The sequence below is a fragment of the Babylonia areolata genome, chromosome 4 (assembly GCF_041734735.1).
Source record: "Babylonia areolata isolate BAREFJ2019XMU chromosome 4, ASM4173473v1, whole genome shotgun sequence".
NCBI lineage: Eukaryota > Metazoa > Mollusca > Gastropoda > Neogastropoda > Buccinidae > Babylonia > Babylonia areolata.
The window spans coordinates 33,357,156-33,367,796 of record NC_134879.1 but is presented as its reverse complement, the minus strand read 5'-3'; the positions used below and the strand labels follow the sequence as shown (position 1 = coordinate 33,367,796).

At 45.7% G+C, this 10,641-nt stretch overlaps 1 protein-coding gene across 1 annotated transcript; it reads right to left on the bottom strand.

Annotated features, from left to right (window-relative positions):
* Positions 1 to 2,478: 2,478 nt before the first annotated feature.
* Positions 2,479 to 6,706, bottom strand: LOC143281663 (uncharacterized). The gene is made up of 2 exons (XM_076586910.1): positions 6,574 to 6,706; positions 2,479 to 2,866 (listed from the first exon to the last, which is right to left on the bottom strand). Exons 1-2 carry the CDS (start codon positions 6,650 to 6,652, stop codon positions 2,583 to 2,585), a joined length of 363 nt encoding a protein of 120 aa, XP_076443025.1. The 5' UTR covers positions 6,653 to 6,706; the 3' UTR covers positions 2,479 to 2,582.
* Between the last annotated feature and the right edge of the window lie 3,935 nt (positions 6,707 to 10,641).

The following is a 10,641-nucleotide window of genomic DNA, read 5'->3' as shown; positions in this document are numbered from 1 at the left end:
GTTTGCTTGATTTTCATTATAATGATCTTTTATTGGAAAAAAAATATTTAGGAAACAAGGTACTTGGTTTGGATGCTAACACATCTATTCAGCATTTTGCTTTAGTTTCCATTATGATTGCCTTTTTTTGAAAACAGAATGTAGGAAGCAAGATTCTTGATTTGAATGTTCACACGTCCACTCAGTATTTTGTGTTAGTTTTCATGATAGATCTTTTATTATTGAAAAACAATTAACAAACAGATCAGAACGAATTGCTTCAGTAAAAACGAGATTGACACGTGCTGTGAAACATGCTGTAGATATTGATTTTATGAAGGTCCACAGACCATTTCTAACCAGAACTCAGTGAACAGAGTGCCAGGGTGCCAGAATAAGGTCCCGGACACTGCAGAAATCAGATGAAACCTGTGACATCTTCAGCTGCTTCCAACGAACACCATCATTACCCAATACTGGACCACGGGGTTTCCTTTCCAGAGAAGTGATAGTAAAATAGAAAAAAAGAAAGAAGACATAAAAGTAGATAGATAAATAAATATATAGATAGATACCTAGATGAATAGATAAATAAATAAATGAATAAATAAATAAATAAGATAGTAAAAGTAACCCGAAAGAAAGACACAAAAGAAACAAACGAAAGACATAAAAGAAAGGGGCGAAAAAAGAAAGACACCGTGGAAGGAGGGGCAGGAAAAACTGTTCACATACACCATTCATAACACTCCCCAACACTGCCAGCCACCCCCACCACCCACCCCCACTCGTAGTTATAAATCATTGCTGACGTTCATTGCATGAGGGTACTAATTTTGTCCAACAATCACTACTTTGTTCCTTTTTTTTCCTTCTTTCGGTTTGCTTGTTTTTGTTGGGGGTTTTGGGTTTTTTTGTTGTTGTTTTTTTAAGTACGAAGGACAGGCTGTGCTGACCTGGTAGCACCGGACAAAGATTGGCGAGGGTTGAAAGTGACACGACGGTCGTCAGTCTCTGGCCAGCGAGGAGACAGCCCTGTGGTTTTCCCGTCATAAGCGGTCAGTTTCTGCTTGACTACATGCAGACGGGCTGCGATGTGGGCAGGGAGATACTATACGGTAACCACAGCACACACACACACCGCTCCTTGCCCATAACCCTGACATTATCTGCTTGCCTCAAGTAAGGACTCCGCTGGACACTGGGGGTCTGAGAACAAGGGCTGGAACTTGATGAGAGCGATTTGTGTGTGCGTTTGTGGGGGTAGTGGGGTTTTCTTTTCTTTTGTTTTTGTTTTGTGTGTGTGTGTGTGTGTGTGTGTGTGTGTGTGTGTGTGTGTGTGTGAACCACGGACCATACGTACCAGAGCAGAAACGTGAGCGATAATTGGGGGTTTGGGGCGGGGAGTGGGAGGTCGTGTGCGTATGGAATGGGTGTGATGGGTGTTGGTGTGTTTCAGAGAAACAAATTGGTTCATAAATGTTTACACTGCACATAGGAACACGCTACCAAAACAAAACAAAAAAACAACTTTTTTTTAATTACAAAATAAGAATAAACAAATAAAAACACCACGAAACTTTGATTTTGTTTATTTCAGTGAGTATCAACTTGCATGAAAATAGTATCGACATTATACAAAAACCATCGCTAACCTGATGTATACAGTTAAATGAGAGAGAGGAAGAGAGACACAGACAGAGAGGGGGGAGCCGTCTAATCTAGGCCCAAACCCAAGGTTCTGGCAAAGCGAAAGAGGAAGCTTATTCCACAGGTAGGATCCAGAGACAGAGAGAGTGGCGGCCGACTGTGGACTGGGGTATTTGTTAGAGTTTGGGAAGGCAGAAACTGAGTGGATCTGAAGCTGACTGAAGAGAGCGAGATGGGGTGTAGCGGTGATGGCAGTCAGGGGGATAGGAAGGGACGGATTTGTTTAGACACACACACCTTTATAATGTGGAGTGTTGGCCCAGTGGGAATTTACGCGTTTGGCAAGGAAGCGGGAGAATCTGAGCGCACTGGTTCGAATCCCACCGTCGCCAGTATTTTCTCCCCCTCCACAATACTAGACCTTGAGTAGTGGTCTCCACGCTAGTCATTCGGATGAGACGATAAACCGAGGTCCCGTGGCAGCATGCCCCTAGCGCACGTAAAAGAACCCACGGCAACAAACAGGGTTGTCCCTGGCTAAATTCTGCAGAAACAAATCCACTTCGACAAGAAAACAAACAGAATTGCAGGCAACAAAAAAAAAAAAACAAGAAAAATGTGGTTACGCTCACAGTGTCGCGACACGCTCTCCCTGGGGACAGCAGCCCGAACTTCACACAGAGGGATCTGTTGAGACAAAAAGAGAATACAATACAATACGATACAACACAATACAACATAGTGTGTTGATGTTGTGCTTCATCCTGTTCACCTGCCAGACAACTGGAGAAAGGGAGAGCACCGAGTCGGTTCTTTTACGATCCACATTGTGATTTTACATGCACGATCCACATTGTGATTTTACATGCATGTACACATGATCATTCGTTGAAGCCTGTCCTGTGTGACGCCCGCATACGTGTTTCCCTCACTGCTGTCACACAGTCCGCTGCCTAACGGAGCAGGCCCGATTCACCTCCCCTTTGACCGTGCGCCTTCGCACAGGACACTGCGGCCTCCGAGCATACCTGAAGAGGATTGGAGTGGCAACCATATCCCTGTGTGATAGCGGCCAGGCTGACCAGACCCCATCCCATATTCGCCAAGACTGACCCCTGCATGAGAAGACGCGGCAGCAGTCCTGGCCTGGGGGTGCGGACCTCAACACCAAGCTCTGGGGGACGGAAGCCGATCTTCGCCAGACGTCCGAGTTTGTGGCATCCCTCGGACTGCGTAGCTGTCGAAGGCAAAAGAAAGAAAGAAAGAATGAATGACCGTGCGCCACCCTCCAGTGGCCTCTCAGTGGAGAGTTTGACGTTTTGTCCTGTGGCGCCTGTACTAGTAACCCCTCATTCCTGTTTCGCCAATTCTACCTTTAACACACACACACACACACACACCCACCCCACCCCATGACCACCAATTGCCACGACAGGGTGAGTCGGGAATAGGAGAACTGGGGTCGCCAAATTCCGTGATAGGCGATTCGGGATGACACCTTCCCAACCAGTGACTGTTTCTCAGGCTGTCTGTACCGGTGTAGTATCCCAGATTGCCCCCCCACCTAGAAACGTCCCCAGGGGACAAATTGACCGCTGGAAATGTCCCTCGGGGACTTTCTCACTGTCCATAATGTCCCCTGCGGATATTGTTAGCGGCCAAAATGTCCCCTTTTGGGGGGTTTTAGCCTCGTTCTGAAATGCCCCCCTTGCCCTGAAAACGTCCTCCCCACGTATCCCGTAACGTCCCCTTTGCCAAAAATGCAAAAAAAACATATTTAACAGCTTCCGCTGTTCTTGATGTGACGGTTGGTATACTTCAGAGATAGAGGACCGTGTTCTGACTGCTGACACGACCTACACCAATATAGTCACACACACACACACACACACACACACACACACACACACACACACACACACACACACACACACACACACACACACACACACACACACACCGCGTGCTTGCAGATGCAACAAACTGTTGGAGAAAGCTGGGGGCGTGGGGAGGGGGTGCGGAGGAGGGGAGGGGAGGGACGGGACATTTTCGGCAGAGGGGACATTGCGGTATACAAGGGGGTGACTTAAGAGAAGATAATAAACTGCTTGTGGCACTGCGAGCGACACTGCTGAACATCATTTATTATTTTGTTAAGACTTTCATATGGCTCGGGCAAACACAATCTTAAATTTATCTCCAAACTACATTCACGTTAAAACTCTGTTGCATGGAGATCCTGTTCTCCAAAATCATACAAATATATTCTGTTTCAAACTGTTCACCAGTTTATCTCCGATTCAAATAGATTTTAGCTTAGAAAGTATTGTGAAGAACGGGTACAACATGATCATGATTCTATTGACTGACCAGATATTTATTTGACTGACCAAATATTCAAAGTCGAATGGATTGGCCTATGATCTGTCAGAATGTCTCCTCTCCCCTCTGTTCCCCCTCCCCCACCACCTTACCCACCATTCTTCTAATTTTTTTTCCTTCGTGTTTCTCTTCTATCAGGCCGACAGATGGCTCAGTCACCAAAGACCAATCCGGTTGGGGATTCACTGCGAAACAAAATGGAAAAACAGTTAGGGAAGAGAATGCTGCCTACAAAGTCACAACCTCCAGCCTAACGATGGAAGTTGAAGCTGTGACACATGCCCTCCAGTGGCTATCGTCCATCCATATGCCCGGAAACCAACATGCCATGATTCTAACCGACTCAATGAACCTCATACAGAAAATTGAAAACGGAATGGGAAGCCCAGAGTGGCATAAGGCAATGCGCAACTTTCAGATTAAAAAACTCACATGGTCATACTGCCCGGGACATGTAGGTGTTAAGGGAAATGAGCGAGCTGACAGGCTTGCTGGTAACGCAACACCAACCAGCGGCCTACATCTAGGAAAATCGGAAATCCTCAGAAAAGTCAAAGAATATCAAAAAGAACAGGTACAAGGCCATCACACCATCGATCGCCTCAAAGAAATAAAAGCAGAGAGAGGGAGTGGCCGTAAGTCTAACATGAAAGGTAGAGCACGATGCCTTGCTAATCAAACAAATATCGGCATCATTTCCAAACCAATATTGCGCAAATTTCTTCAAAACGGAACAGAGTCTCTGTGGGCTTTTCCAAATACAATAGACTGAGCAACACACTATACGCCACGTTCTTGGCATCAGAGATCTTTTCCCATCCCTCTTGCGGCCAGTCAGTGGCAGCATCTGTGCGTGTGTGTATGTGTGTGTTTGTGTGCATGTGTGGGTCTGTATTTTTGAGTGCGTTTGTGCATGCGCGAGAGTGTAAGTGTACACAAGTGTCAGTAGAGGTCTGTGCACGTGCGCGCGCGCGCGTGTGTGTGTGTGTGTGTGTGTGTGTGTGTGTGTGTGTGTGAGGGGAAGGTGGGGGTGCGGGGGGAGGTGGGGTAGAGGATGAGGTATGTGAGTGTATGCATGCCTACACTGTGGGAGCAACAGGATATTGGAACGTATATATATATATATATATATATATATATATATATATATATATATATATCTTTGTGTGTGTGTGTGTGTGTGTGTGTGTGTGTGTGTGTGTGTGTGTGTGTGTGTGTGTGTGTGTGTGCCGTGGAAGCTGTGATACGTAGACTGGAAATGAGTGTGTGGAGGAGGGGGGTAGAGGAGGTGCAGGGTAATGTGTGTGGTGTGTGTGTGTGTGTGTTGGAGATCATGTACGTTTATATGTATTTGACTGTGCTTTCATATCTGTGAAACTGCATGTTCGGTGCATATCTGTTATGCGTGTGTGGGTGTATATGTGAATGTGTGTCTTCATGTTTTACATCTATTTGCTTATATATCATTTATTCACCTCCTTTTTTTTTCTTTTTTTTTCCCTCAAGGCCTGACTAAGCGCGTTGGGTTACGCTGCTGGTGAGGCATCTGCTTGGCAGATGTGGTGTAGCGTATATGGATTTGTCCGAACGCAGTGACGCCTCCTTGAGCTACTGAAACTGAAACTGAAACAGGCCGATTACTCTGGTGATAATAAATTTAATCTCATGTTAATATTGTTATTAGCATTATTTTACTATATTATGTACTGTTTGTTTATTTGTTTTATTTCATTACTTACTGTTTATGAATGCTATTTGATACAATTGATAATATGGTTCGTCAGCCGTCATGATAAAATTGAAGTGCAACGTACTGAGCACAGTATAAGCTTTAAGCTTGTTGATGCTCATGCTTTTTTGTCATTCATTGCATTGTAATCATGTGTATTGTTGAACAATTAAAGATTAAACAAAGGAGGTGACATTTTCAGGGTAAGGGGGCATTTCAAAACGAGGCTAAAACGCAAAAAGGGGACATTTTGGCCGCTGGAAATGTCCGCATGGGACATTATGTACGGTGAGAAAGTCCCGGGGTGACATTATTAGCGGTCAAATTGTCCCCCAGGGACGTTTCCAGGGTGGTAGTCTGGGATGCTACATCGGCCTCGCGTGACTGGACTGTTCGGGACGGAAATCTCCTGACGTCAGTCCATGGGTGCTAGTCTTTCGGGTGAGTCGTTAACCGAGTTCCTGTGTGCAGCACGTACTTGGCGCACATAAAACAACTCACGGCAGCAATAGGGTCTTCCCTGGCAAAATTCTGAAGAAAAGTCTACTTAGGAAAACAAATACATTTGCGAAAAGACAAAAAAAATAATAAAATAATAAAAATAAAGAGGAAAGGGAGGAGGGGGGGGGGATGGTGGGGGGGTGATGTTGCAATGTGGCGATGCACACTCTCCCTTGGGAGAGCAGCCCGAATTTCACACAGAGAAATATGTTATGGCAAAAAGTGATACAGTACAATACAGCACAGCACAGTACATTAAAGTGCAATGCAACACAACACAGCACAGTACAGTACAGCACAGCACAGCACAGCACAGTACAACCCAACCCAACCTCTCTGCCCACAGTGACGGCTGTCCACGATGTATGTAGCAGCCCTGCGTGACAGGACTGTGACGGGCGGAAATGTCATGACGTCACTCCTCCTGTCTCGCGCCACCACTAGCTCTGTGCTGTCCTGGCGGTCTCTCCGGGTGGCCTTCCTTGGGGACCACCGGTGGTCTTTGTTGTGCCTTCGTGAGAGAGAGAGAGAGAGAGAGAGAGAGAGAGAGTGAGTTGCGTGGTACGTCTGATGGATTGTGATAATCTGTCTTTTTTCCCCTCCTTGTAACTATATTTCTGACAGTCTCTGTCTTGATCTCTGTCTGTATTTCTGTATATGTATGTGACAGCCTAGTGCAGTTGACTGGACAAAAAGCAACAATGTCGAATGTGTGTGTGTGTGTGTGTGTGTGTGTGTGTAGTGTGTGTGTGTGTGTGAGTGTGTGTTTCTTTCTGCCCAGGCGGGTACAAAGTTAATTACTGATTACGATTGTGGGAGTGAGGAGGGAAAGGAGAGAGACATGCAACACAGATATGCGCTCGCGCGTGCTCACATACACACACACTCACACACACACACACACACACACACACACACACACACACACACACACACACACACACAGATGCATTCAGTCACGTCCACACGCAGACATGCCCACATAGCGTTGATTATGTTCATGGGACTGATCAAGAGAACTCATGTGAACACCATGACACAGTGACCCCAATGCGAATGGGGTGTTGGTGGTGTGTGTGTGTGGGGGGTCCATTTTCACACACCCCATCCCCAACATTACCCTTACCCTCCACCCACACACCGTCTTCCTGTCTTTTCTGTAGCAGCTCAGTCCTGCATAGTTCCACTCATTCCACTCACATGCCAATCGAAATAGGGGGAGTTTGGTTGGGGAGTGAGAGGGCGGGGGAGTGGGGGGAGGGGAGGGAAAAAAAAGAAACTTGAAGTGTGTGTGTGTATTTTTTTCCTTTCTTCCTTTCTTCTTTCCATTACTGCCCGTACCATCCCAGACCGTGACTCGATTTGCAAGGGCGGAAATTTCATTTCGTCCCTCCTTCACGGCCTCTTCCGATGTGTGTCTGTCTCGCTTGGTGACTCCCTGCTCCAGCCAGGTCTGGTTTCACGTGCAGTCACTGTCCTGCAGTCCATGGTGTGGGCTCCGTGGCTGGGGAGGGGTGTGATGTTGAGCAGTTTTGTCTTATACTATCTATCCGGTTGTTTTTTTGTGTGAGTTTTTTTTTTTTTTTTTCTTCTATCTTTTAAGTTTGGATTTCCGTGGACTTCTTGTATTCCTGTGTTTGTCTGACACTCTATTCTCTTTCTCTGCCCTTGTCTCTTCTCTCTGTCTTTTTTGTTTCTCTGCCTCCATCCCTGTCTCTCGCTCTCTCTCACACACACACACTCTCTCTCTCTGTCTGTCTCTGTCTGTCTCCCCCCCCTCTCTCTCTCTCTCTCTCGCTTTCTCTGTGTACATGCTTCTTCAAGACTTTGTGTCAACTCATCCACAGTGGCGTTGAGAGGACAATGATGCTGAATGAAAAGAGACAAGAAGACATTTCATCATGTTTCTCTATCATTTTTGTCATACGCCCTGCTGTACGCACTTTCTTCTGCTGCTCTACATGCCACAGGGTATAATAAGCAGTAATGAGCAGCGTACTTTCGTTGTGTGTGCATGTGTATTTTGTTTGTTGTGTTGTTGTTGTTTTTTTACATGGAATGTGTGCAGTGTTTGTTTTTTAAACATGGAATGTGTACAAACATGCACACATACTCGCACACTGTCTCACTCACTCACACACACACACGCACACGCACGCACAGAGCAGCCATCCTGTCGGGGGAGAGCACTGGGAACAAAGTGGACTCATTTCCACACTCTCTCCCTCCCCCTCCAGTCGTGCCTCTCTTCACTGCAGGGTTCACATAACGTTAAGGACCACCCTTTTCGTCTTGTGGCCTTGTGGTGAAATGATGCTGGATTTTCCGTAAAACAGCAGAGTGTGCAGCCAAGGCAATAAGCACCACTCATAAACCAGTCACTGTGGTTCTAAATTGTACGTATACTTTAACTTTTTACAATGAAAAACAGCACCTGTTGTTTGTTTAACCCCAGACGTACTGTACATGTTTGGCTGATACATTGATTTTGTTTTTCAAACACATCTCCAAAGCTGTTCATTGTACATGTATGCCTGAAGCCGTGATGATGTATTGAGTGAGACGCCATTTTGTAGATGACCCTTGCTTACTTTATATATTATGTCAGATTTTTTTTCTTTTATACATTTTTATGGTAGAAGCAGTACACTTTTATGAAAACAAACCTTTTACGAGGCGATCCTTGCACGATTTGAATGATTTCCCCGTGGGATGCCGGGGACTTTCAGTATAAACAGCATCCCCGACTTCGGAAAATTCTGTGCTAGAAAATTCTTCTTTGGGTTTAAACATGATTTTATTCTCAAAAGCGAGTGAAGACATTGCAAACACACAGAGCAGTTAGAAGCCGAAGCTGATGGTGTGCTCTGAAAATTGCTTTTCCTCTTTCATACTGCCCTCTTCATTTCTACCTTTTTCCTTCCTTCACTGATGTCTCCTTTTTCTGCCTTCCCAGTTTATCACCCTTTCTTTGTTCGAACATCCATGGCACGTTTTTGTTTGTTTGTTTTTTTGTTGCTTTTTTGTTTTTTTGTTGTTGTTTTTCTCTTCTCTCTCTTTTCCGCAGTAAGTGATGTCCTGTCTGTGCCGTTTTGCTCTGGCGAATACGAAGTGAAATTGTTAACACTGAGATGTGCACTTGCTGTCCATTCTGCAGTGTTATTTGCCTTTGTGGCCTTTTCGTTATGCATTTTTTGTTTGGATTTGAAGTTGTGTTTTTATTTTTGTTGTTTGTCCTTTTCTTACGATTTTTGTTAACATCTGGGATGATGAGTTGAGCGGAAGGGCTGACGTCCAGAGCACGGCCTAGTTTTATTTGCCCTGAGGAACTAAGTGGTTATGATAGTGTGTCAAGAACTGTGTTTTATGGGTTTGCATTGGTGTGATTTTGCGTGTTTTTGTTGTTGTTGTTGTTGTTATGTGTGTTTGTGTGTTTGAGTGTGTGTGTGTGTGTGTGGTGTGTGTGTGTGTGTGTGTGTGTGTGTGTGTGTGTATCTGTGACAGTTGTATGTTGACGTGGTTGAGAATTTGTATTGTTAGGCAGTCCTGATAATATATAAATGATTATGGCCCTGTGTAGCTGGCTAGACTATAAGCAACAATAAACAAACAAAATCTCTCGATTTTTTTTTTTTTAAACATGTGAAACATGCCTGCATTCATGAAGCGGTCCTTAGCTATTTGTGAAGCGTGTATATACAGCTGCTGCAGTGTTTTCCGTCCACAGTCCACTCCGAACCCAACCTCTCTGCCCACAGTGACGGCTGTCCACGGTGTATGTAGCAGCCCTGCGTGACAGGACTGTGACGGGCGGAAATGTCATGACGTCACTCCTCCTGTCTCGCGCCACCACTAGCTCTGTGCTGTCCTGGCGGTCTCTCCGGGTGGCCTTCCTTGGGGACCACCGGTGGTCTTTGTTGTGCCTTTTTTTTCTGTTCTCATTCTGGTTCCAAATTAATGCGAGTGTTTCTCTGTCCGTGTGTCTGTCTCCTTCTGTCTGTCTGCCTCTCTCTTTGTCTCTGTGTGCCCTGTCTGTCTGTCTGTCTGTCTGTCTGTCTCTCTCTCTCTCTCTCTCTCTCTCTCTCCCTCCCTCTCTCTCTCTCTCCCTCCCGGCTCCCTCCCTCTCTCCCCCCCCTCTCTCTGTGACCGTGTGTCTGTCTCTCCCTGTGTGTGTGTGTGTGTGTGTGTGTGTGTGTGTGTGTGTGTGTGTGTGTGTGTGTGTGTGTGTGTGTATGTGTGTGTGTGTGTGTGTGTGTGTGCGTGCGCTTGTACAAGAGAGAGAGAGAGAGAGAGAGAGAGAGAGGAAGAGAGGGAGAGAGAAAGAGAGAGAGAGAGAGTGTGTGTGTGTGTGTTGGGACTCGTATACGTTTATGTATATTTGTTTGTGCTTTCATATCTGT